We start from the raw sequence: 27,619 nt of genomic DNA on the forward strand, positions 1-27,619 counted from the left end.
CTTGCTTACAGCGTTGCAACACATTTATGTAGAAAATCCAGCCTTAAATGATTATACTGGTGTTGCTTACTTTTTCTTTTCCTCCATAATTTTGTGACAAGCAGACTGTTATGTTGCTAGATTACAGATTTACTTGTTACAGGCACCCTTGAAATTGAAAAGCCATAAGAAGACATGTAAGTGTAAAACATGTAAATCATAGAAACATGCACAAGCTTTTACAAATTGAATTCATTTATGCATTGTGTTTGAGTCAGTGCAATGCACATTCTGTATGAGGGGCAAATGCAAACATTGACTGTAACTGTTTACATTAATAACTCTTCAGGGCTATGGTAAAATGAGTGATAAAACACACATTGTTGGGATGGTTTAGGTTTGGTTGCAAGTTCAACATTGGACAGCGTATTGTAAAAGGAACAATAGTGCTTGGAAATGTAAAATGGAGTTGTAAAACACAGGACTTTCCTTTCTTAACTGTGAAATGTATAATTTTTGTATCAAGTTAGCACAGAAATGTGAATTTGCAAAGACAACCCCAATGTCAACATGCTATGTTTTAGAATAATATGACCCAGCCTGGAAGAATAGGTACTGGACCACTACATACATTAATTGTGAGATTATATTGTACTGCACTGAATGTCATTTTACAACAACACAATGGTTATGTAATACACAAAACACTTGTTTGGCAGTGTGACAATCAATTGAAAGTAAGAGTGTTTTTTTCATGTGTTTGTTTTACTTTTTACTTTTGAAAAACAGAAAAGAATGTGAAGAAAGACAGTGGTACAAAACATCATTTGGTCCTGCTTTCACCAGAACCAGTTTAACACAAAAAGCAACAACACTAAAAACCATCAGAACAAAGCTCCAGACCTGGGGTGACAGGGCTTTTCCCAATTCTGCACCCTCCTTCTGAAATGCCCTCCCTCGCTCAATCCAACACCATGCCATCTTTCAAACAGACCCTCAAAACCCACCTTTTCAAGACTGCGTTCTCCGGTTAACTTCCTTCTGTTCTCTCCCCTCCTCTACTTTTTAACCAATTACTTTCATCTAACCATCTGTAAAGCGTATTTGAGTACTTAGAAAAGCGCTATATAAATCTATTTATTATTATTATTATTATTATTATTATTATTATTACACTCAGGGTGCCCATTTTACTTCAAACCCTGTATGAGGCCTACTTTTCAATTAGAATAATTACAGTAGGCTATGCATGTTTGAAAAGCAGCTGAAGGTGTTTGTTTCACTGAATCTATTCAGTTGTTCAGAGAAATGATGTATATGTTGGTACTCATCTCTCTCTGTCCTACACTTTAGTGGTATCTGAATTAGCTGGTTTTCTTGTATGATTTTTTTCACTTCTATGCAGTGTACCTAAATATTGAATAAAGTTTGTTGAAATAATTTATTCTTGTTCTCTTTGTTATGTAGATTTTTGAAAACAAAAATGATTATGATTTGATTAGGGATGACACACTATATGATATGCAACCATGACGCCTCCCAAAAGGCACCAATTGTTTCCATTCAAAAAACATAAAAGGATAATTTTGGTATTTTTAAACCTGGTCCTAATTTTCATACAACAAACTCTCCCGACCTCTGACTCACGTTTCCACCGGCATCTTCTTTCAACAACTCGCCTCTCATGAAATTTCAGAGTGAGGATTGTCCTTGATCGAGACTTCTGCTTCTTGTTAAAAAGGGTGTCATCACCAGGAGTCACTAGAAATGATCGCTTCCATGATGTTGTTAGACACCTCGTATAAAAGTGAACTTGTCGATGACAAAAAGAACCACTTTTTGTGAATGTAATTTTGACGGGCACAAACATTTGCGACTGCAGTGGCTTCCAAACTTGCAGTGAATTCCAAAACTTTTTCCACCTACTAGTCATTTCAACCCCAAAATATGTGAAAATAGGGCCCAGGTTTGAAAATAAGCCTTTTCCCTAAAAAAAAAAGAGATTTCCTGCTGATTTTCTTCAAAACACTTTCTGTGAAGATACGTTTTGTAGCCAGCTAAGGTGGAGACTTTTTGTCCAGTCAAGTTTGCTCTTTTTTTTTTGTGAAAATATTGTCAGACAGACTTATCACATAATCCAATAAGAAAAAGATGCCTTTTCTCAGAAAACATTTCAACATATCACAGTAGGAAAAGCACAGGTGTAAATAATAAAATGAATGATGTCTGAATTCCACATAGCTGCTTCAGAGTCAGGGTCCTGGTATTGTACACACTGGCTAACTGACACACAGTCATAGTTTACTGGGACACTTGAATAGAACAGAGCCATCGTTAATGCTATCAGTAACAACTGTGCTTTTCCTGCTGTGACAAGTCAAAATGTCTGCTGTAAAAATTCAATTCAACTTATGTAGGTTTGTTTGTAAACGAAAAAGCATGTTTTACCAAGTGATTTTATTATTTATTTTACAGTGAACTCACTCGGTTGCGTTTTTTTCCCTAAGGGAAAATAAATGTTTCTTTTTTTAATTTGAATTTTGTTAAAAAGGTCTGTTAAGGTCTAAGTTGGGCTTTATTTGGTCCTCACAAAGATAGATGTACAAGGGCACCACACACACACAAACAGGCTGTTATTGATCAAATGTAGGAATTCATTCTACAAATTAAATCTTTGTCATTAATACTAGTCCAGTGCACTCAGTCACAAAGTAAAACCATGCACAATCATCAGCACGAGTAGCAAGTAAAGCAGAAATACATCAAAATTTAAAAGACAACAACTGGTAAAGCTTTCATGGAGAATAGATGAAGAGTGTGTTTTTGCAGTTCAGTGGTTTCAGAGCTCTTCCCCAGAGGCTCTCTTTGACTTGAATAATAACAGCGTTACATAACAATGGACCACACTAGCTACTGTACACGAGCCTTTTGCTCATATCAAAGAGGAATTTCTACGCTTACAGCAGCAATGATCCATTCTCATTCTTAACCTGATTTACATTAGGCCTAATGTATTTCTGTCTGAACTGTTTGTTCAGCATGCCCAGACACAGAAGCAAACACACACACACGCACATATATACACACGATACTTGGAAAAGCAAAGGTTCATCATGTTTGCCTGCAACTGTTCACCTGCAGATGTGACACACAGACAAACTGTGACTTTAGCTTTGCTGCTGGACTGAACTGAGGTTTTAAAGATTATGTTTACAGTTTGAAATGTTATTCTGTTCATACTTAATGTAGCAAACAGAAGAGGACACTCACACAGGACCACGAAATCTACGTGTCTGTGAATTTATGTGTTTGTGAATACTGATCTCATTTGGGACTTGCCAGATCCAATAATGAAAATACAGCAAATCATCAATGCCAGTTCAGGTATTACTGTAACTCATTTCACAGCCTCTACGATGAGCCACTGGATAGTTAATATTATTAATACCAGCTATATTATTAGAACACATGAGCATCCCTTTGTACAGAACCATCTGAGTTGATTTAATTGGTTATTTTTCAATTGTAATTTGATTAAATCAAATAAGGACACCACATGCACACATGTAAGCAGTGTATTCAATTAGAAAGACATATTAATTTAAAAAATAATGTTAATTACTGTTTAATTAAGAGTTAAAAAAAAAAAGAAAAAAAGTGCAGATGTGCCAGTGTGTACCAGAGTGTAAGTACCAGACTTGTATCAGTATGTGAGGGTCTCCATGACCATTGTGTAACCATTAACTTTGATTGTGTACTGTGCTTAAACATGACATTTACCTCAGACAAACTGACACTTGAAAACAGTCCAATGAAATGGTAATAGCAGACTGTAACATTGAATTCCCTGGTTTAAAACACCACAGACATTTCTAACAGAAATGAGGATTGGGCTTATTTTATCAATTATCTCCTGAAACAGCATGCTGAAATATCTGATTTATCATGAAAATAAATGGTTTTGTTACATCATTTCAAATAAAGAAAGATAATCTCTGAATACAATCTGGTTTCAGGCTGAGTGCACTGGAAACACAAAGTGCTACTTTTCAACTGTTCAAACATGTATTGCGGCAATGTGAGAAAAATCTTGCTTTAGTCATTCATGTTTTGTCCACACACTAAAGTTTGGCTTGAAACTGGTAGTTCCTGCAATTTCTCGCACTTGTAGAGGATCTGATTTGAGGTCATTTCCACCTCTCATTCATTATCAGCACGTTGTACCAGATCCCCTCCCCATTCATACCTCTGCTCTTTCACAATGTGTTCGATCGACATGGGCCAGCCCCCAGCCAATCAGGACAGGACCAAATCCCCCTAACCCGTAAACCATTACTCCTGGTGTCCCTCTTTCGCTGGACAGTACTTCAAATGTGTTCCCCACCGTGATTTCAACCCTCAGGACAGAAATGAGGCTTCTTTAAAAGAGCTTCTATAGCTGCAGACAAAAGGATCTCGCCTTCAAACTCCACATTACCTGCATTTCCCCCACTAAAACATTTAAGCCTGTTCTCTGTGTCGGTTCAAAGGAATTACCAAAGTATCTGTCAGACACTATGTCAGTGATCAAAATCTTATGCTGTTTGCTGTTAACGTTTCAGCTCAATGAGGGGAAGAAAGTCAAAGGAAACAGAGCAGGTGAGTGAAATGTTTAAACAATCCCAGAAAAGTGCGATACAAGACAATTTGTTGCACAGGTTTAACTACCTTTATTATTAGATAGATGAATGACAAACCAATCCAGAACACGACTGACTCGTTAACAGTTTGGGTGTATTAACATATGGTCTTGGAATTAATGTAAAACACTTGATGTCATCATAATTCAAATGTGAAGTCCCCCTAAATGTAATTGTACACTCATATATTCGATGCAACAACTTATGTCATCAATATCAAGCTCTTGGTGAAAGTTTTCAAACAGGGGGCACCAAACCGCAGCTTAAAATTGGGCCTTTAATCTCTTTAACTTTTTCCTCCCAAATTTACTCAGAAGTTTATTTAAATTTACTATGAAAATATCACTTAACTAAATGATGCTGAGTAAAGTATTTACAATGAGACAATGTTTTATGTTTCAATGTTTTACAGTTTAACCGTTAACTCAAACAAAAATCCCCAAGGTGCATTGTGCATATTTTTTCATACATTGTTCCTAAAGGTATCTTTTAGTTCTCGTGTCCTCTAGAATTTAAAACAACCGGTTTGAACAAAGCTCAGCTGCACAACGCATGTTTGTAAAGATGATGCAGAGTTCAAGAGTTTAACCAAGCCACAGTGCACAGCAGCACTACATTGCTTTGGGGTGCAAACTTTCCTTTGTTCTGTTATTTGAAGACCATTGATTCAAAACGCTCTACGTATCAAACAGCTTCATCACATTTTTGGTCTAAAATCTATTTAACAACACCAGAGCTATGTTCGACTTGAGACAATATCTGATGATTTCTTTACGGCTTGCTCATGTTTAATTGTAAAACACTTATTTTGTTTTGTTTATACACCTGAAAGCAAAACTTTTTGGGGTCAGACAAAAGTCCATTCATAAATCTGCAGTCTCAAAAAAACTAATTCTTTTGAACAGCTAAAATGGAAATGGCCATTCAAAGGTTTTTGTATTCTGGTTTGAATGGTGAATTGTTACACCACTATACATTGCAGTGACTGTTGCTGACACAATTGCTGTTAAATATGTGCACAGGAAAGAAAATATTGCTGGACATTAGCTATTTTATTTAATGTTTCTTAAACATGTTTTTCTTGTTCCTAGATCTACTTAAATTGTGTTTTTTTGTGTGTTTGTTTATAATAGCTGTGAAAAAATCATATAAATAACTGAGTTGTCTCTGTATCTTTGAGCGGTTTATTATTGCAGAAATCGTATTAAACTAATTATAGTCTAAGATTTGTAAAGTACACTCTTATGCTCTGTTACTAATGAATCGGGCTGTTTTTAATTGCTCTCCATGTTCATGTCGATAAACAGTCATAACAGTAAAGAGACACACCAAGGAAAATGTGGGATTTAATGAGCAGAGGGGTGGATGACGGATGTATAATTACATTTATTACTTTCACTGTGGAAATGTTTTCATCGTGGGCTTATATCAGCAACCAGAGCTCATCGGATAGCAACTGTATCAGTTGAGAGTTTTGAGGCGCCTGGGTTTCTGGCATTATTATCATTAAAACTTTAGAATAATGAATATGCCGGACATTAATCACTGACAAACCATCAAGGAAATTTAATGATAGATTTCTTTGGAGAAGGATCTATAAAGTTTGTGAGTGAGATTTCTGAGGTTTCTGGGCTGTGGTTTCAAACATGTTAAGGGAGGAGGAGTTTATATAAGAAATTACGAGAAGAGTCTGGCAGAGATTCACATGATGGGACTTCTTGTAAAGGGTTATCTGTGTGCATCTGCCAAAGAGATCTGCATGACCTGGAACCACAGTAAAGTGGTTCTGAAAGGGCGTTAATCAGCCCACAGTCCAAATGGGCCTCAACAGGCAGTGAATTCTCCCTATTTACTATCAAATAATTGTATCAAAACATGAATTAAAACTTTTCTTCTGCTCTTGAGGGGACAAATAAAATGAATTTCGATGCATTAATTGTAATTATTTACTTTAAAGTAAATATATCCAGTAGCCCAGCATGTACTGATGTGCAGAGTAAGCATGAAGAACAAACAGATAACTCATCTGTTGTTTGATTTCTGAGGAGTGAACACAGAGCAGAGGGCAGTCCTGAAGGTGAAAGAGCGGTATGTCAGCAGTTCAGCCTTCAGGCTGTTTATAGAAGGTGAGGACAACTGTACACTGGACCCTCTGCAGCTGCACTCTCTCACCTCCTGTGGTTTCAACAGCAGTAATCCCCTCATCATCATCACTCACGGGTGGTCGGTAAGGTCAACTTTTCTTCCACTTCACTGCCTTGAACCACTACATACAAAACATGGAACTCGGACCAATATGGAGGAATTGCTGCTGGTGTCCTTTTCAGATGTCAACATTGCACATCAGTCATGTTCAAATCCCAGAGATAAACTGAAATAACAAGACATGCCGAGACTCATTTAAATCTCAGATCAATTATGTCAGTATCGTAACTTTCTTTCACATCACTGGGCCCAGTTTACATTCATTTCCTGCCATTTCAAGCACATTTATAACATCAGTCTTGTTTTCCCTCAGGTGGATGGTATGATGGAGAGCTGGGTGCTCAGATTAGCCACAATCCTGAAGACAAATCTAATAGACGTCAATGTGGTGATTACCGACTGGTTGTCCCTGGCTCACCAGCACTACCCCAGAGCAGCACACAGCACTCGCACAGTTGGAAAAGACATAGCTCACCTGCTGCAGTCACTTCAGGTCGGGGGAAATTATTCTACTGTAGGCCACTTATATATATATATATATATATACAGTGGGTACGGAAAGTATTCAGACCCCTTTAAATTTTTCACTCTTTGTTTCATTGCAGCCATTTTCCAAAAATCAAAAAAGTTCATTTTATTTCTCAGTAATGTACACTCAGCACCCCATCTTGACAGAAAAAAACAGAAATGTAGAAAGTTTTGCAAATTTATTAAAAAAGAAAAACTGAAATATCACATGGTCATAAGTATTCAGACCCTTTGCCGTGACACTCATATTTAAAGGTCGCTTAAAACACCATGCACCATGTACCAGATGTAAGTTGTCAAAGGTCTTCTCTAAGTATGTACCTGTCATAAACCCAACAGGTAAACTACCAGTACCCAGTTAAAAAGGTCCATCTAATTGGCTATAGCCTTGGCGCTCACATCTGTGGATTTGCTGGGAGCTATCTGGAAGGCTCGGAGAAGATTGGAAGAATTACTGGTGAGTTTTTCTACAGGGATAGGGTAACAATTGGGCTTCTACATTTAGTGGCAGAAAGAAATATAATTTACAAAAGGATATTTTAGACATTTATTTTGTATCTGTCCAGGTCTCGATCCAGCGGGGCCCCTGTTTGAAGGCATGTCTCCCACAGACAGACTGTCTCCTGATGATGCTGAATTTGTGGATGCCATCCATACCTTCACCCATGAACGTTTGGGCCTCAGTGTGGGCATCAAGCAAGCTGTGGCACATTATGACTTTTACCCCAACGGAGGAGACTTCCAACCAGGATGTGACCTGCAAAGCATTTATGAGCACATAGCCCAGTATGGGCTCCTCGGTATGATAAAGAGCACACTGCAACAGCTTAGAAAATTATGACAAAGCGTCATTCTGTGAGTCTCACTGCGAAGTCTTCAAATCTGCTCTTGGTTCAACATCTTTGCTTCGCAACATTCTCAGTTCATATTATAACTGGTATGTCAACGTGTCTGTCCGACTGCACTCCTCCACGTTTTCAAACATTTTGCGCTGAAAGAGGCTCCACACAGTAACATAAATGGTCAGAAGCAGCAGAAAGGCCTTACACACCTCACTGAAGTTTCTCAGCAATGTAGCAAATGTAGAAATGACCCCTGGAGGATCCACTTTGAGGATTTAGCATTCAGTCAGACCCAGCATGCACCTGTTCGTCACACAACAATTTGAGAGTGTTATATTTGTGTCATTTAGCGTGCTCGCCGGGTGGTGCATTATATCAGTGAAGCTGGGGTAATGTATTTCAGAAGCAATTTTCTTTTTGTTAGGCTATATTTGTTGAAATTGTCTTTACATCCCAATGGCAATCAGTAAATCAAATGTTCTAGGAAAAATTAAAAAATCTGGTACCTGCGGAGGTTTCTACATCTTTTTTTTAAAACAAATAGTCCTTTACATATTATATTACATATTACAATAGAATTACAGTTACTTCACAGGTATACCAAAATTAACTTTGTGTTTTAAGGTCTGGACAATTCTTTATGAAACTGAAAGGAGTTCTTGCTTAGAAGTCAGTCTTATCCCTGACTGAACAGACATACCATTCAAGTTTCTGGTACCCCTGTATGCTATTTACAAGCTTGGATCTGAGGAGAAAACTCCAGCAACTCCAATCAGAGCAGTGTGTTGAGCTGCTTAACCGCTTACTGGTTTGCCTCTTCCTCTGCCCCTGCCCATATCATAACATTTTTTTTCTTAATTGGTCTTGCCACCTCAAAACACTGGTTTAGAAGGAATATCTTGGCCAACAATTCATCTTTTTGCTTGTTGACAGTTTTTCGTTCTGTGTTGAGGCAGATGAATTTAATTCCCTCCGGTCCAACACAAGTGGCTCAGGGTTTTATGGTGCTTCTCAATCCAAAACACACCCGTGTGATATGACAGTGAGAGCCACATTAAAGCATCTGTCATCCTCAGGAGATAATTAGCAACATGTGCCTTCATCCGCTCTGTCCATTCCTCTGAGCTGAGCTGCCTCCAGGCTACAAGAGTCTTCTCAGAGAAGAGGCCCTCAGAGCATAGCATGTATCAGACATAATGAGACGCTTTTAGGAGAAGAGAAAGACAGACTGATAGACGTCGGGCTTTGGTGATAATGAAATCAATCCACATATAATGGTCAGACACTATGATTAAGGTACTCCACAGCCTCTCGATCCACAGGAGATTAGGTTGTATGGAAATTATCTGTTGAAAAAAGTCGTTTTAAATGTCCACCATGTCTCTGTTTCCTCCCATAGGTTTTGAGCAGACAGTTAAATGTGCTCATGAGCGGTCCGTCCATCTATTCATTGACTCTGTGCTGAATAAAGACAAGCAGAGCATGGCCTACAGGTGCAGTGACAAAAATGCTTTTGACAAAGGCATCTGTCTGGACTGTCGGAAGAACCGTTGCAACACACTGGGCTACGATATCAAGAGGGTTCGCAGTGGCACCAGCAAGAGGCTCTACCTGAAAACACGCTCTCGGATGCCTTACAAACGTACGTGGCTGTCATCATGCTCATCATTTCAACCAAACAGCCTTAAGAGATATCTCTAGACATTTTATACTCATTTTATTGACCAGTGCTACACGTCTTCAACGGCATATTTAATATTTAATGAAGTCTGGTGATTATGTATTTTCCACTAACTAAGTGTCAGCTGTGTAGCTAAAGCCAGATACAGCTTATTTCTGAACATGGGTCCTGAAAGTGTATCTTTTTGGGCCTCAAGATAAAAGTTCATAGCTTCTAGTCCAACCTCATAAAAAAGATAAACTTCCAGTGGAATTACATATGTCACTCACTAAGTTTATCTTGAAGTCAAATTATTTTATTTTTGATAACAAATACTACTTGCAATCTGAAGGTACAAGAATGGGTTCACCATTTGCTCCTAATTATGCTAATTTGTTCATGGGCTTGTGGGAAGAGAGACATATTTTTAATAATAACCCCTTTGCAAACAACATCTTATCTATATTGATGACATTCTCATGGGGTTTAAAGGTTCTGAGGATGAACTTAGGTGATTTAGTGAATACATCAATAATACTTATCCAACTCTGCATTTCACAATGGTACACAGTCCTAAAAAAGTTCAATTTCTGGATTTTCGATCACAGTTAATGAAAACAGACAACTGGAGACATCTATCAATTGAAAAGAAACCGACAGAAATACTATTTTACACGCTAATAGTTGCCATCATAACCATGTGATTAGATTATGAAGAATATGTATTGAAGAACAGGATTATCATGTAAAGCGTAAAGAAATGTCTGGATGGTTTAGAGAACGGGGATATGATCAAGAACTTATTGACCAGGCTGTGGAAGAAACCAATAGAAAAGATAGGAAAGAATTATTGGAGCCTTCCCCTCAACCTGTTGAAAACAGAACAACATTTGTGTAGGAATATTGTACCATTTTTCAGTTTCTAGACCTCGTTTTTGGTTCAGGAGAAGCAGAAATGTCAGAGATTTTGTTGTCAGTTCCATGTGAGAACCCACACAAACTAATTGGCTTTCACTACAAATTTATGGGAACTATAGATGTGGCAAATGTGCACATTGTTCAAACACATTTGACACAAAAACATTTAATCGCCCACATTCAGGAAAGAAATATAACATAAAAGACTTCATTAATTGTCTGTCTACCCATGTTGTCAAGATTTTTTGAAATGTCCATGTGGATTAATGTATGTGGGCCAAACTAAACGGAATCTTAAATTGAGAGTGGCAGAGCATAAGGCTGCCATTAGAAAAGGGAACATGGATTATGCCATTGCTAGACAATATAAAGAGAAAAACCATGCCTTGGCTACTTCCCTTAAATTTATTGTCATTGAAAGATTGATTCCTAATCCAAGAGAGGGTAACTTGATTCACCAACTTTTAAGAAGGGAAGCTTTTTGGATTCATGAATTGAACACAATTGAGCCTCACAGACACTAGATTTTCGCTCATTCCTATGATAATGATGATTATATATCTTTCTCTGAGGTGTGTTTAACCTTCAGGGAAAGTTGAGATACTGAGTGTCTTGTTCTCCCCTTTAGGTGTATATGACAGAGGTTGGAACTTATGAGTTCCTGTAATGTTGTAATTCTTGTGACTTATGTATGTTTAATATATATATTTCTTGATGGGTTTTTTATTTATCTGTTTGGCTACTAATCACATTCTTGCTGTTTGTATTATAATATTTTGTATAAGATGTTGATTTTATAAATGTATATACACAAGAAAAATGTCATCAAAAAAATGAAATGTACTGGTCACGTGACCTACACAGGGTCTACTTAGCACACCTGTGAGTGTTTTTGTAATTTAACTGTGTGAGCATGAAGAAGCAATGGGCGAAAAGCGTTGCGCACAATAAAGGTAGTGTAGTAAAGTCATATCAGCGTGCGGTAGCTTGTTTTTGACTTTTCATAGCCTCATCTTGCCATCTACCAGCACCTGATTGTTGTTGCTATGCTCGGGGAATTTCTAGTTTTATTTCCCATTTAAATATTTTTAAAGAATATAGTACCTGTATTAAAATTGTGCGTGTTAGTAGGTTAGACCCTATCTGTATTATGATACGATGTGACACAGTGACCTCTGTCATAGTTTGAGCTGGATGTCTTGCTCTCAGTAACGATCAAAGCTGAATGGGATTAAAATTCTCCCATTTTACAGTGATTGAATGCAAAGACATGCAGAACACAAACTCTGCGTTGGATGGCTTTACTATCTTCATCTCTTCTTCTTCTTCTTCTTCTGTTTCCTTCTCTGCAGTCTATCATTACCAGTTCAGGATCCAGTTTGTCAACCAGATGGAGAGGATCGAGCCCACTCTCACCATTTCACTCTCTGGAACAAAGGAGGAGAGTGCCGAGCTCTCCATCACCATGTGAGTACTGCGCCACCTCCCATCAGGCTTACATTACATGACATCTATGCTCAGTGTACTCAGTCTTTGACACATGCAATATGCAGCTGGGCTCTCAGCGCTACAAAGAAAGAAGGCAAGTTAAGGAGAGCAGCTGACACACATGGAAACCACTGGAGCTGCTGCATGAAAGAGAACTATAAATGGGGATGATGGAATAAATTATTTACTAAAGACACTATTCCCTGACAACTGTGTTTTCCTTTATGTTGTGTGTATCAAAAGTCCTTAGCCTTAGAGGAAATCTCATGTGCTCTCTGCTTCATCTTCACTTTGTAATAAAGCGTGTTCGCTGCTGTAATAGTCTAATTCTGTTCTGTTTTTGTGTCTGTCTTTTTAAACAGCACTGAAACGATTTTGGGTAATAAGACCTTCACCTTCTTGATCACCCTGGACAGAGATTTAGGGGATTTAATGTTGCTCACAATGCGCTGGGAGGGATCGGCTCTATGGAACAACATGTGGAACCGGGTGCAGACCATCATTCCTTGGGGCGGCCAGAAGAGAAAACCACTCCTAACTGTGGGCAAGATCAGCGTCAAAGCAGGCGAGACGCAGGAGAGGTACAGCCCTGCGTTACAAGGCAGCAGTGGTCGAGAAACTATTCAAAAATTTCAAAGTAGCAATATCTCAAGGCAAAAATACTCCATTACAAGTAAATGTTCATTACATCACTCACTGCATTCATAATTGCACGGGGTCGGAAGTATTCTCAACAAAAAAAGTCGAAACAATAAAAGTACCTTTACTGCACAATGGTCCCATTTCACATTTTTCCTATCTTATATACAGTTCACTAGTGGATCATTACTACTGTTACATTGAGAGACAAAATTTAAATGCCCCAGTTGTCAAAAGTGGAGGTAATTTTAACTAATACTGTTAGTAGTTAAATTTATCAGTGTTTTTTGAGAATACTACAAACACCAAATGTAAGCAACACAACAACCATCTTTATCCACAGATGTAGTGGAGTGAAAATGACTGTATTACTACTATGACGTAGTGTAGCAGTACCATAAAATGGAAATAGTCAAGTAAATTACAAGTACAAGCCTACCTCAAACCTGTTCTTAAGAAGCCTACAGTAGATTAGATATATATTTACAATATATATAATATATTGACCCTGCCTATAATTTCTATATAAATAAATCATACTAATTATTGTAAGTATGTGTGTGTCAGTATGTATACAGAGAAAGGAATTCAATAGAGAATACATTTACTTGTTTTCAGATACCGTAACATCTTGCAGTGTCCCACTCTTGACAGCATCGACACCATCGCAGACTTTTAATGCCACCTAGTGGATTGTTTTCCACACACAGAGTTTGAATCATTTCTCATCAGTGCTTGGCCGCTCTCTGCTACACTTCACCGTTCACACACTTCCTGTTTAACCACACCACGTCAACAACATTGTTTCTGTTTTCTAGGACATCTTTTTGTGCCACAACAAATGATGGACAGCAGATTGAAGTGTTGCAGGCTAAAGTGTTTGTGCGCTGTAAAGAAGACACACCAAAACAGCACAGAAGGAAGCCAGCGAAGCTGAGGCTAGAAAACAACTAGTAACTATTGTGAACCGTGTTTACAATTTACAGAGACATGTTCAAGTTTGATTATGTGATCAGATGATTAATAAGCTAAGTACTGCATGTGATCTTCTCACCAGAACTTCGCAATGTAGTATTAATAACCAGCCCAGACTTTCATTTCTGTCCACAAGCAAATGTTTCAGATATAAACAGTTGAGTGTTTGCCAATTCAAATGTTAACTGAATTCAGAAGTTCAATGACCTTTTGATGACGTTAATTAAGAGGGTGTACTTTTTTTCTTGAATATCCAATGTAAAATGATCAATCTCATAATAACATCTCTTAACACCTACCTTCTTCCTGTAAATCATATTATACAAATGTACGTTAATCAAACTCCTACCAGAGCATTAAAAAGTCTTTTTTGTTTGTTTTTTTTAGCCATTGAACATGCACTGGTCATGTATTAACTGATTATTCGCTAGAATGTCTAGGATACTAGAAAAGCTGACACTGGTAAATTACTAGTGTAAAGACATAGTATAGTAAGTGTTCATGTACAATAAAAATAATTTAAAGGTAAAAACGTCTAACTGCTGACAGCTTGAGAGTCAAAACACAGAAATCAGCCAGAAATCTCTCAATTAGAGGAAAGCATTCAGCAGGTGTTGACTGCAGAGGGCAGCCCATTTAAATGGAAGGCAGTAAACCCAAACATCAGGTTTAATCACAGAGAGATGTGAGTAAAGCTGGAACGTTAAACACCAGCTCATGTCAGACCATCGTGGCAGTTGAATCAAGTCTTGTCGAGCAGCTTGCAACACCTGACAGATCCACATCATCACTACCCTGCATGTCTAACTTTTATGGTGTGATGAAAAAAAAATCTGTTGAAAAATCCCAATCTTTTTCTATAATGTACAAACAGTGGAAAAACTTTTGCTCATTTCTGGTTTATTATCGCATTTCAAGTAGTTCAAAAGAAATTATATTTTTGCACAATACCTTTGCAAATTTAGTAAAATTTTCAAAGTAAGCGGAATGGGAAACAGGACAAATGTAAATAACAAGAAGACCAATGAAGACAATGTATAAAACACGGGAAACATTAAAATCAGACAGTAGTATTGAATCTATTCCATTTTGGATTCTCTGTTCACATCACTTACACTTCAGCGCACATTTTCTCAACATCTTAGCAACACATGTGAAAGACAGAAACATTTCCCAGAGAGTATTATTCCCCATATCCCCCAACACCCAGTATTGTCCACATCTTAATGTATCAATAAAAAAGATGAGGATGATTCAGCAAAGCAGCCTGCAAACACACTAAAAAGCTTTAAAATTTGCCAAAGAGAATGAAAAATATTGTTTAAGCTCCGACCCAAGAAAAAAGCACTACCAGTAGCACCAAAAAAACAAAGAAAATCAATAAGAAGCCACAGAGGATTGTATTTTTTGTTTGTTCAGAAAATTTGCTGTAGCACATCAACATGAACAACTATTTTGCTATGAAAACACAACAGACTTTTCCATGTATGCATTTAGGAGGAAGAATTGAAGGCATATTTCTGTGAAGAGGCTAACTTGTTCACTGTTGAGCTCTGTGACACTCTGCATAGAATCTATCTGATCGATAACGCAGCATCGCAACATCCTTTGCACAGAAAGCAATTCTGAGATGCAGCTCTTTTGCAAGGGTAAGAAAAAAGTACGTCTTTTCTCCGCTAAGTTGTTCCCTCCTAAAATAATTTTAAGAAACTATACATATCTATTTTTATGTTCTGCTAGTCACTCAAGTCAGAGTATTATGCACCGTCAGTGAAGATGACCTAAATTCAATCTGACTGGAGACAACTGAAAACTCAAGTCAAACCAAAGGCTTGAGAGGCAGGCAACAATATGCTATTAAACAAAGTAAATACTAATTATAATCTCTTCAAAAATCAGAAAAAATTGTGGACTATAATACGAAAAAGTTCACTCATTGGCCGATATAGTTGTATATCAATCATGACTTACATTTCCTATAATTATTATATCTTTTTGCAACAGCAGTCTGATAACACTCTGCTTGGATAAACTGCCACCTCATGCATGGTTTCAGCCTTGGTGAAGATCACTGACACTAGTACACCAACTTCAGTCATACTGCTCTGAGTAGGCACATTTTTAAAGCAATCACACAAACCAACAGGATGTAACAAGGGTAACAAAGTTCCTTGAGAAAATCCTGGTAGGAAAAGAAAGGACAGAACAGCGGCGGGTGGCTGACACACAGTGATTGTTTGCTCTGGTGAATGTCTGTTAACAGCAGCAACAAAGCAACAATAAACATTAGAAGCTCTAGTTTTCCTCAACTGATTCAATTGCTCCACATATACAAATAATCTGAACTGCAAGTGAAATCAATAAAAGCTAAATCCACAATCACATTTAAACCATAGAGGTTCATCTGGCTACAGAGGCCCAGAGGATCCAACTTTGTCATTTCTTAAATAACTGCCAGAGTGAAATTCAAAAGGTGGACAGAACACAGCAAGTGGCAGATAAATCACACAAAGACACTTTCAATAATAACTTCTTATATATTCTTCTTTGTCCGCAGAGTTTTTTTTGAACTGTCTCCTCTTTGCTTTCACTATTTTCACCCCGAATGTAAAGACACACGTGCATCTTTAGCACAAAGTGGTTGTTTTGCAAATGCGTCACAAATCAGTGCCAAAGCAACGAGTCAGAGGAAATGACAGAATAAAAGTGTGATACAATCAGGTTGATAAAAAGCTATTCTCTCACCACTTATTTAAGCCCCAAACTATAACTTTATGTAAATGCAGCTGCAAAAGCATTTCACAAAAGGAAATAGACATAACAAGATAATCAATCTCCCCTCCGCAGCCGTCCATCTGATAAGAGATGACACTATAATCTTATTTATTCTCATTTATCTATATTCATTTCTTCATACAACCCTTCCTCTACTTCCCACTGCAGCTAACGTGAACCTTTCTGTACAGCCTTTAGCCAGGAGGGACTTTACCCTGAAATACTCATGCAACCATGTTTTCCGCTCACTATACTTTGTTTGTTGTCATTTTATTAATCCTGAGAAAGTGAATCAAAACAGAAAATAATCTTAATCATACAGAAAATGTAATTTGAAACAAAGAAAAAGAAACCTATTGGAGCATATGTACAATTGCATACTGAAAGAACATGTACACTATAGAAATAAAAAGCTTCAACATTTGATGGTGCTTTGCTTTAAAAACAACAAAAAAAGTTTTCCTCCAACTCAACTCTGTTTTTCATTGGCAGCAAGTAACTTGCAGTGCTGCTATTGTGCTGATGATGGCAGCACTTCAGAGAGGAAGAACAGGAAAGACAAATGTAGCACAGAGGGAAGGCAGAGGAAGGCATCTAACACAAAGCTGCTTCTCTCTCTGCCATTCTGGTTAAAAAAAAAATTAAAAAAAGCATTCATGGGAGGGGGGGAGGGGGGGCGATTAAAACCACATAAACAGAGATCAATGAATTTCTTCTCCTGTCCCTCCTTGGAAAAGTTATTTATTTCCTATAAAAGCTGTGTGAACCACTGCTAATCTGGCTCTCAGAGCAGAGGTGCTGAGTGAGTTTGTTAGGCCCAAAATTAAACAAACCTCAGGCTTTGTCCAGTGAAATCGATCCTGTTGCAAGTTCTTTGAATTTTGCAATATGTGGTAAAGGTAACTCTTTGGAGTGAAGTGCTCCCATTGTAGGCACTAGGGAACCAAGGCAAAGAGCAGACCAGTGTCTCAGCGTCTCATCTGTCCCATTTGATAGTTCTCTCTTTGCTGACGGGGTGCGCGCTGGCCCTGAAGCTGTTGATTGGCTTGCTGCTGTCGTCTCCTTTTCAGCGTACCTAAAGGACATCGACATTTCAGTGAGTTTAAAAAAATAAAAATAAAAAAAGGACAACAAACTCTCTAGAAACTAATGCAGCTCCTTTTCTAAACCTAATTGTTTTAGCAACTACATATCCAGTTTTCCTGATAACACAGAATAGCAATAGTCACATTTCAGGTCCCCTAACAAACAGAATGTCAGCAAAACCTGAGGCAAGAATAGTGCAGTATATAAATGCTCAGATTGTGTGGCAAATGATCTCAAAAGCCATTATTCAGATAATATATATTATCAGATATTATAAAAGAATTCACTTTACTCGTATTATACAACAAAGTATCAACATGTAAAATCGCTCACCTTCAGCTGCGCTCAATTATCTACATCCTGTGGGTGCATGTGAACATATATGTAAATATAAAGGTATATATACTCTACCTGGCAGTGGCTTTGGTGGGGGCAGTTTGGGGTTGCTGCTGGGGGTGTGGACACTGCAGATCTTGATGAAGCCAGCCATTAGCATAATAAGTGCGATGCCCATCAACAGCACTGCCCACCAGTAACCCTGGACAACAGAGGATATATTTAAGGATATTTGTGAGCAGGCAAGACACACCACAGAAATAGTTTCTATATGTATTTGTGTTGACAGATTCTGAGTATTGGCTCCACTAGAGAGAGCTGCTGCATCTTCCTGTGCAGGACACTCACCACTATCCACTGTGCAATATTCTCATAGAGCTCTGCATTGAAGATGGCTTTCTTAAGCCTTGCCAGAGGCCCGTCGGCATCCACCAGACGGCACCTCATAAACACGTCGCAGTAGCCCTTAAAGTCATTGCAGGGTGAGCCGGGCTGCAGCGTTGTGACCTTCTTGTTGAAGAAGTTGGCCCATTTGTCTGAGCCTGAGCTGCTGCAGGTGCTGGGTTTCACTGAGAGCAGAAGAGGAAGGAGTGACTCTTGAGATACTGACAAATAATTCTAGCTTAATATTACTACTGTGTATTTGAACAGTTTTGAAGCCCGTCACTCACTTTTCTCCATGCAGCACACGTGGCACAGCTCAGCCGCCTCATTCTTCTCATCTTGGCTGGCACAGGTGCATACCTCCAGACCATACTTCTCACAAATGGAACCAGAGCATACCTGGTCAAAACAAGCACGCAGAAGAAAAGAAACACCTTTTACTTTAAATACAAACACAAACTGCACATAGCCGACACAAAAACAGCAAAAGGGCGACTATTACTAACATACCCCATTGAGGCAGACTTGCGTTTCTGAATGGCAAGAGGTGAAGTTGGCCTTTGGTTCTGAGGCAGGACACAGAGCAGTGGCTCCATTGCATGTGCCTTCTTGGGCACACTCAGACTCGAGTCTGCACCTCTCATTTGTGCCCTTGAAAGAACACTCTGGTGTGCAACATGGGCCTTGGCTTGGACTGCGGAATAAGAATTACCAATTTTACAATCAAAAGTCAAACAAATGCAATTAGGAGCAATGTTTTGTGATAAATAATTATTTCACAAATTTACTGTACAAAGGCATGCTAATCACATCTGACCTGCAGACTTTTCCAGGCTGGAGTTTGCACTTTTTGCCCTCTGCTTCATTGGCGTTATAGCAGCATGGGTCTTTACACTGATCACTGTAGCCGCAGTCACACTCTTCTCCAATTTCCACTAGTCCATTACCACAGATAGGCTGGCCAGACTCTGTACACAGACAGCAGCATGAAGACAGAATCTCACTCTCTCACTCTCTCTCTCACACACACACACACACACACACACACACACACACACACGAGAGAACCTACCAACAAAACAGTCGTTTCTCTTTTTCGTCAGAACAGCGCTTATATTACGGATGCTGCAGATAGAGAACTTGTTATTGTTGAGCTTGTCCCCTGATGTGGCTCTGGCGTACATTATGTAGTTGCCCTGCTCCTTTTTGTCCTGCAACTTGGACTCTCCAGGGGTGCATTCGATCCCAGAGTCATGCTGTTAAACAGTAGGCAAGTAAAGGGGGGACAGAGGGCGGAGAGACTTGAGAAAGAGCTGCATATAATTTGTTCCACAGCTTAGTAAGAGAGATAAGGGTACATGGGTAGTTTTAAATCACAGTACTTACAGGTGAGCCAAAGTTGTGCCCAACCTCATGAGCGAAGGTGATGTGTGACACCTTGGGAGGGACATGGGAGGCATAGTTCTGCACAGTAATGATGCCAGTGTTCAGAGACTTCTTCTTCCCGTCAGAGTACATTTTGCTCCTCTCACAGATGCCCCCAGAGCTTCCTGTGGCAGGAGGATAAAAATATATAGTAGAAATGATTATCATATTATTTAAATACTAGACAAGATTTTAGATAGAATGTTATTTGTATTTTAATAATTGGGTTAATTAACTGCCAAAGACTGAAGTTAAACAATCATCAAATAAGTTCTATCAAAAGCCTATTTGTTCCTGTAGGGAAAGGTGTTAAGAGTTAGGTGAAGTAATTCTTGAATACCAGATCTGAAATGACAGCTTACACAATGGTATACCAAATACCACAATAAACATACTGTAACTGTGCATGCATATTAATGGCTATACAATAATGCGATAAAAGAAATTAACACGCATACCTTTAAATCTACTCCACCCTCACAAAACTTCTCTCTTAAATGTGATAAATTGTACATCACAGGACTGCTCAAAGAACTGAAGCATGTAAACTATCGTGTTTGTGATCTTTACTTCCTTTTCTGTACTTTGAATTTTCTAAAATGAAAATGCTAAAACTGAGATCAACTTGCCCCCCCCCCCCGAAAAAAACCCACTGGACTACTTGCAATCACAGCAAACAAGAAGCAAGCCTGTGGTGCTGCTGCTTTTCCCATAATCCATAAACCCAGTCATTAGGAGGCAGCTTCAGAGGCTGCTTCTAACAGAACAGAAACATGAGACTAAAGCACTCAAAGCAATAAACAATGTGTCCATTAAGCACAGTAAGTGACCATGACAATGACTGCACATTATGTATTTGTCAACTGCATGTATGTGTGTGTGTTTGTGTGTGTGTGCTTGCATTGCTCCTCCACTGAAGCCACGTATATGTCGACAACAACTGCTCACATCAAATAAGATACATATTAGCTGTGCTTGATTAGTATCCCTGATGGCTGTTTGTTCTGGACTCCTTTTGTTCAAACAATCACCCCACAGCTCACTGCAGCCCATCTCCTCTCCATCTCTTATCCTCAATCGATTCTTTCAGCATTGCTAATTCGCCCCTTATTGATCGTCTGTGTTTGTTGCAGTTTTCTTCATGTTGAAATGGTGGTGTTTGAACTTATTCAAAGGAATAGGAAGGAGAACCCGCCATAACTATCATTCATGTATGTTGTGTCTGTTAGGGAAGAACCAGTTAATGTAAGATTTTCGAGAACACATTATGAATGCTGACAGAGAAGGATAGATTGAGGCAAACATTACTACATAAAAACATGTTATCTGTTATGTAGTCATTCGTTTATACAACAGCAACTTATTTTCTCAAATGTACAGATATTCACAAAATACAATACATACTATAATAAATGCTTATAGATACTTAGTCATGTTCAGAAATATGTTCAGTTAAACTCTCATACTAACCAGTTGACACATTGTAAACTTCAGGGTGGAGTACAGAATGCCCATAACGCAATTTCTCCATGCTCCATTCCCACCTTCTTTCACATTAGGAGATAAGCACATTTAAAGAGATCGTTTGGGATTTTTGAAGTGGGGCTATATGAGGTACTATATTCAGTGTATTACCTGCCTTTAATAACCGACTGAGGGATTGTCAACACGAGATATGTATAGTTAAATGTTAGCCACTTTCATTCACTTTAGCTAATTACTGCAGCAGCACATGGCTAGTCTGTACTGTATTTTGTTCAGAGGCCATTAAAGATCCCTTTCTATTCCTTTCTACTCTACTCCTACCCAAAAAATATAGAAATGTCTTCTGACTCATAATGTTTGTGTTTTTCTACAAATTGCTCTGGAAGCCTCTTTGTGAAAGGCAAATGCTATCTTTAGGTTCACATCTTAGATGTACCTCGGATAATACTGACAATTAGTTTGTTAGATTAATGCTTTAAGTACATAGAAAAATAAGAATGAAACATACAGAACTTGTTCATTTTGGCAGAGAGAAATTCTTTATAAATCTCAACTTTCACTAAGACTTGATTCTGAGTTTAACTGTTTTGTAAGAAAGGCCCTATTTCGCGAAAAAAAGCCTATCAATCCTGATAAACACGCACACAGTAAGAGAAACCCAAGACACAAAATGCTGACAGGACATCACCTAATGAATTCCTGTGACTTATATAGGAGTGTGTGAGTGTGTGTGGTGGGGCATTGGGTTGGTAATGGAATGACTGAGATGGTAAGGCTCATCAGGATCTGCTGGGGTTAACAGAGACACAGTTGTATCTGAGATTTGTTCATTATTTCAAGGAACTTTAGTTCTATGATAACAGGGGCCAGGTTATCTAACCAGCAGTGCATCTTCAGCTTATTCTGCTCACCACAGCATTCTGCTACTGATGCTGAGATAAGGGATCTCAAAACCAAACTCCCCTCAACTTAACAAAATAACAAATTAAATGATAAGACTACTCAAATATGTGTATTAACCTGCATAACTGACAGAAGTGTAGCAAATAGTACTGTTCAACTGGATGACCTGGAGTAAGTCCCTGTGTTAGAAAGCCCAAACCCAGCTTAAATGTCTCTAAGCAACAATGGCGGTCACTACCAAGGTTGTGTGTGTGTGTTTATGGTTGTGTTGTATATTAACCTGAAGGAGCCCCAACCCAAGCCAAGCCAAGCACCCCATCATCAAAGTCCCGATCGGTGAAGACATAGGCTAGGCAGTAGTCGTCATGGTTCTGTTCAGAGTTAAGCTCCAAAAACTTCTCCACTCCAATGTTGGCAAAGCGAAAAGGATTGGTTTTGTCCTTTTCATCGATGGTAGTATTTATCTGAACAAAGGAGAGTTGAACAATTACGGAAGAGAAGCGAGATAGGAGAGAGACCCCTATATTGAGACAGTAGGACATGATGAATTTCCCCCAAGGGGGATTAATAAAGTAATTCATCTCTTCTTCTAGTAGAAAGCTTGTAGAAATTACTGTAAAACTCCTTTGACATCAAATTATAAATATTCACACTGTGAAACTTTGTCTACAACATAATGTTCACAACTAAGACAGCAGGTCAAAAGACATCTCCACTCAAAATATTAGCAGCTTGATCCCCTTTAGATCAATTGTTATATAAACTGATTCTGCAGCACACTCCACATGCCCAGAATCAAAATGGCAGCTGGCATTCACCTGAGGTTCAAGCAGCTCACTGCTGAGATTCAACTCACCCTTATCCTTTTAACCATGAAGCTGATGTTTCGGATGCCCATGAAGTCTGTGGCCTGGTAAACTGAGTCAATGGCCTTTACGTGGCTGGAGATCTGTAGAGAAAATGATCATTTAGATGAGTAGTCAGGAAGTGGCGGTGGAAACAGCACTGCATTAAAGATGCTAAGCTTTGTCACAATCCCAGAGGCTTGCATTTCTGGAAAACAGGATGATTCTGTTACATTTGTGACTGCTAATTCGGCCTTAAAGTAATGTGTTGATAGAGTTTATAGATACCAGCAAAAGAGCCTCCACACTTGAGCCATGTTTACATACTGTGTGCAAGGGTGTGTACCTGGGCAATGACAGCCTCTCTTGTGCCATAGTATTTGAAGAAGAGGTGGTCAGTTTGGATGAAGAGCTGGCAGGTGTTTTTCTCTTTTGCTGCTGCCCTCTTTCTCCTCAGAATAACAGGACCATAGGAGCTCTCCTCCTCTAGCACACTGTTCACCCCCTAAACAAAACAACGTCAGGATCAAACAGAAGGAAGATGGAGTGGGGAGGGCAAAGTAGTCAACAATTGAGCAGAGTCAGATAGATGGTTAACCCTATCCCCAGCCAAATAATGATCACTTCTGATTACAGTAAGGCCCTGTCACTTGTGGTAGTTGTCTCTTATTTTGCAAGTGTGGTTCAATAGGGAATTAAGCCACTGTGTAGATATAAATATTTTCTGCTCAGAAGATAATACACAGACAGAGAAGGGTTTTGCATTACATTACACAAGAACAGGGGTTCATCTTTTCATTTTCTCCCAAAACCTTCTGGAGAAAGTTTCTATTGCCGTATTTAAAAAAGTTGAGCGTTGCTCCAACATAGCTAACAATCAGGTGTTACACTGAAAGCATGTACACCTGTGCTAAAAATATACACATGCTCTTACTGTCATTGAAAGGTCGGACAGATATGAGATACGATTTCTTTAATCTCATGAGCCTTGTCCATCTGTGTGTTTTAATTATGAGCTGAAAGGAAGGGGAGGGGCTTTGTTGTGACGCTGGAACTTACTTTGACCGGCTCCTCTGTTGCAGATGCCTGGTACTTCTTCATCCTCTCAAACACCGAGTGGTCAGCGCAGCCGCCCTCTGAGCCATACTTATGAGGATAATCTGGCAGATAGGGAGGAGAGAGGGCGGGAATGGCAGTGAGGAGCTTACACGGCATCATGGATCTCTTTAGAATCATGTGTGGTGGACTGGTGAAGGTGAATCGGGGTGAGTCGGAAAACATTTCCAATGTAAAACTGCTTTGTAACAAAGTTCTCTTCAAGCTAGTGCACAAACTGAAGTAACCCGTACAATCCACTGCATTGGATTTTAAAGGGCAAATGGGAGTGGCCCCTCAAACAAACTCTTTGTACAATATGAATAGAATTCCCAGTCTTTTGGTTTACCAGTGCTGATCAAGAACTGTCAAACAAATGTAATCTCCACTGTGTTCATATCTCTACTGCACAGTGTACAAAGCGATTGCCTTCTTCTCTTTTCATACGAACAATACACATTTCAGCGACAACATATGAATCTGTGTCCCACCACAGCATGGCTTCAGCAGCTGTCTTTACTGGATCAACAAAACAAAATAGGATCAGTCTTATGATCACCATCCTTTGCTGTTAAGTCACAACACAGTAGTTCACCGCTGGTGAACATTATTTGACATGACATTTGATCTCACATCAAATACTGTGCGATTCAAAGTATCCCAACATCACTGAAAAAGCTATTTCAGATAAAGGAGGTATGAACAAACAGATTAGGAACATTTCATGTTATTTTATACAGTTAGTCAGTTTAAGGGTTCTTGGCGTGAAAATTTTGAGAAAAACTGGTTTAGATCAAGCATCTAGTGCAACCCAGTGCTATACAACTATAAAGTGAACAGCAAGAGTCACTATGAGTGAGCAAACTTAACAATGGTCACACACTTGCTGTGAGATACACTTTTTTTTTTTTTATCTGGGCTTGCAAATCAATGTGTTCTGATGATGTTGGTTTCCATCAAACTAATGGGTCACTTGCTTCTGAGCAGCTTGCATTTGCCAAACTACAAACTATAAGTGTTTCGCAGCCATTGTGGGTCATTCAGTAAAGAGGAGAGCTCTGTGCTGGTTACTAAACTGATTGGACACACACTGAAACCACACATTTAACCTCTGAGAATTTTTTCCAGAGAAAGCCCTTTTTGTCCCAACAGTGAATGCCATCTCATTCAACTGCTAATCAAAAGGCCCTTGCAATTTGGACAGAAGTAAAAAAAAAAAAAAAAATGAATGGAATGAATGGAACAAAAAGTTGCAGGGAAAGCTAAGAGTTAGAAGTGAGGATTTTTTATAACCATAATTCCTACCTTTTTTCACTGATACCAACATAAAATATTATTATATATATTTCTGATGCCAGACATATGAGTTAAATATAGTTCTGAGTAAGGGTGCTCCGATCGATCGGTCACCGATCATAATCGGCAGATAATGGCTTTAACTAGTTTGATCGGTGGTCTCTAAAAAGGCCGATAAGAAAAGACGATCAGATGATGCAATACTCGCCAGACATTTTCAACGGAAGCTAAAATATTTCACTACACTGGGTGAGCGGTTTTCAAAGCTAGCTAGCACCAAAGTCCTTCTCAGACAAGAAGGGATTAACACGCCCACATAATCATTTACAATTAAGAGTTGAGCAGCAATCAGACAAGTGGAGCAACACCTATGATGCAGGAGCGATCATGTGAAACTTTCGCGGCTGTGCTCATCTCACACACACGCCACCCGCAACCGGAGTTTTAACAGACACAGCGCATCAGGCAGAGAGAGAGTGATACTTCAGTGTGAGTTTCTTGATGCAAAGAGCGGTGCCACTCAATCAGCTTCTCTCTCAATCAGCATCTCTCTCTCTGTTTTCGTTACAAAAACGGAGACCTTTTGCTACGTTTCCGCCTCCCGTCCAGATTAAAACGGTGAATCAGAAGATGTTTGTCTGAAAACCCTGGAGACAGAGGACTTTATAAAACGATGACACACACTCACATTTGGCTTTGTTAGTCGGTCTCATCAGTCATGCAAAGCAAAAACACGATGCTTTACAGAGTTTTAGTTTTGGTATTTTTATTAAAATATAAGTACTGTGTAAATAACACTTAACAGTTAAGCCTAGCCTACTGTGCATGTCGCGCTGTATTTACTTTGCGACAACTCCCAGTCTGTTTTCCGCCGCCGGCTCTCGTACTCCCGTGTTACTTTCAGTAACAGATCCACTTCGTTGTCGGTCAATGCAAAAAATGGTGGTGTGGTTCTTGGTCTGTATTTATTTCTTCTTTCGCTAAATAGTCTGCTACTGCGGAGTAGACCATCTGCTTCATGTTTACACTGGCACGCGCATGCGCAGTGAAGGCTACCTGAACGGCCACTAGATCTGTTTTCAGTCGTTCTAATATAGACAGATCAACTCTGATACGAAGATCGTTTTCGTTATAAAACTGTTTTAAAAACGTAGCAGTGTGGATTTAGCCTCACATTAGCCCACTCCTCTCTCTACTCCTCTCATGTCAACCCCCCCGTTTTCCCCGAGATTTTTCCGTATTTTTCCGTTCTCACCCGGTATCCACCCGTTAAATGTTTCCCCGTAAATCTCCCGTATTTATAACCTTTATGAATTCAAATAAAAACCTTCTGGCCGTATTTAAAGTGTTTGCTACTCTCTCCTCTGGTAAAGCCGGTGGCAGCATGTAAAATATGTAGACTGTGCTTCCTGCACAAGGATTAAAAATTAAAACAATCCACTGAAATGATATAAGGCCTATGCCTACTAATGGCAAACCATATGAAATTATAATGAATATAGTAGCCTATGTAATATTAACAACTGACTGTATAATATGGAATTTACATTGTAGCCTATTTTTATTTATTTAAATTTTCCTTATTTTCAAATCTCACTGAAGGCAGTTTTGACTCCTCTCTGTAGCCCTTCTCCCTCTCTCTGCTCCTCTCTCTCCCCCCTAAAACCCACAGAACCTGCCTGAGCTTTCCAGAACAAAAAGCAGCTACTTCAGAGTTTATCATCAACTCATGATGCCTGTGCTCCTTGATCTCCTAAATATTTTGGCTACAGCCTTTTTTGTTGCAGTTTTTATGGTTGTAGTAAATTTATAAAGATGCTGTTTGTTCTGTTTTTGTAGTTATTCCACAGTAAAGCTATATTTGTTAAGTTATAAGATGTTCATAGTAACCAGGCAAAGGCTGCTATGGTTTAAGTCTCTAACACAGATTGAGTGGAATTTGTTGCCCATGTTTCCTGGCAATAAAATAAACAGTTGTCATTTCATGATACTTTATCATCTGTTAACTTTAACACTTAATACATTGTTTTTAGGACCAATTAAATAAATATACAGTATACTGTATAATGCTACATG

The 27,619-nt window shown here is 38.8% G+C and overlaps 2 protein-coding genes across 2 annotated transcripts; one reads left to right on the top strand and one right to left on the bottom strand.

Moving 5' to 3' along the window:
• Positions 1 to 4,535: 4,535 nt before the first annotated feature.
• Positions 4,536 to 14,488, top strand: lipca (lipase, hepatic a). Its single transcript, XM_046066398.1, has 9 exons — positions 4,536 to 4,617; positions 6,707 to 6,885; positions 7,177 to 7,356; positions 7,731 to 7,848; positions 7,958 to 8,191; positions 9,633 to 9,875; positions 12,164 to 12,278; positions 12,662 to 12,880; positions 13,757 to 14,488. Exons 1-9 carry the CDS (start codon positions 4,536 to 4,538, stop codon positions 13,890 to 13,892), a joined length of 1,506 nt encoding a protein of 501 aa, XP_045922354.1. The 3' UTR covers positions 13,893 to 14,488.
• A 308-nt stretch (positions 14,489 to 14,796) lies between these two features.
• On the bottom strand, positions 14,797 to 25,589 carry LOC123981524 (disintegrin and metalloproteinase domain-containing protein 10-like). The gene is made up of 13 exons (XM_046066397.1): positions 25,553 to 25,589; positions 24,212 to 24,312; positions 23,499 to 23,657; positions 23,164 to 23,256; positions 22,588 to 22,771; positions 19,881 to 20,044; positions 19,567 to 19,750; positions 19,312 to 19,462; positions 19,005 to 19,188; positions 18,782 to 18,893; positions 18,459 to 18,679; positions 18,186 to 18,312; positions 14,797 to 17,763 (listed from the first exon to the last, which is right to left on the bottom strand). Exons 1-13 carry the CDS (start codon positions 25,572 to 25,574, stop codon positions 17,657 to 17,659), a joined length of 1,809 nt encoding a protein of 602 aa, XP_045922353.1. The 5' UTR covers positions 25,575 to 25,589; the 3' UTR covers positions 14,797 to 17,656.
• Between the last annotated feature and the right edge of the window lie 2,030 nt (positions 25,590 to 27,619).

This window comes from Micropterus dolomieu, linkage group LG13 (assembly GCF_021292245.1).
Source record: "Micropterus dolomieu isolate WLL.071019.BEF.003 ecotype Adirondacks linkage group LG13, ASM2129224v1, whole genome shotgun sequence".
Classification (NCBI taxonomy): Eukaryota; Metazoa; Chordata; class Actinopteri; order Centrarchiformes; family Centrarchidae; genus Micropterus; species Micropterus dolomieu.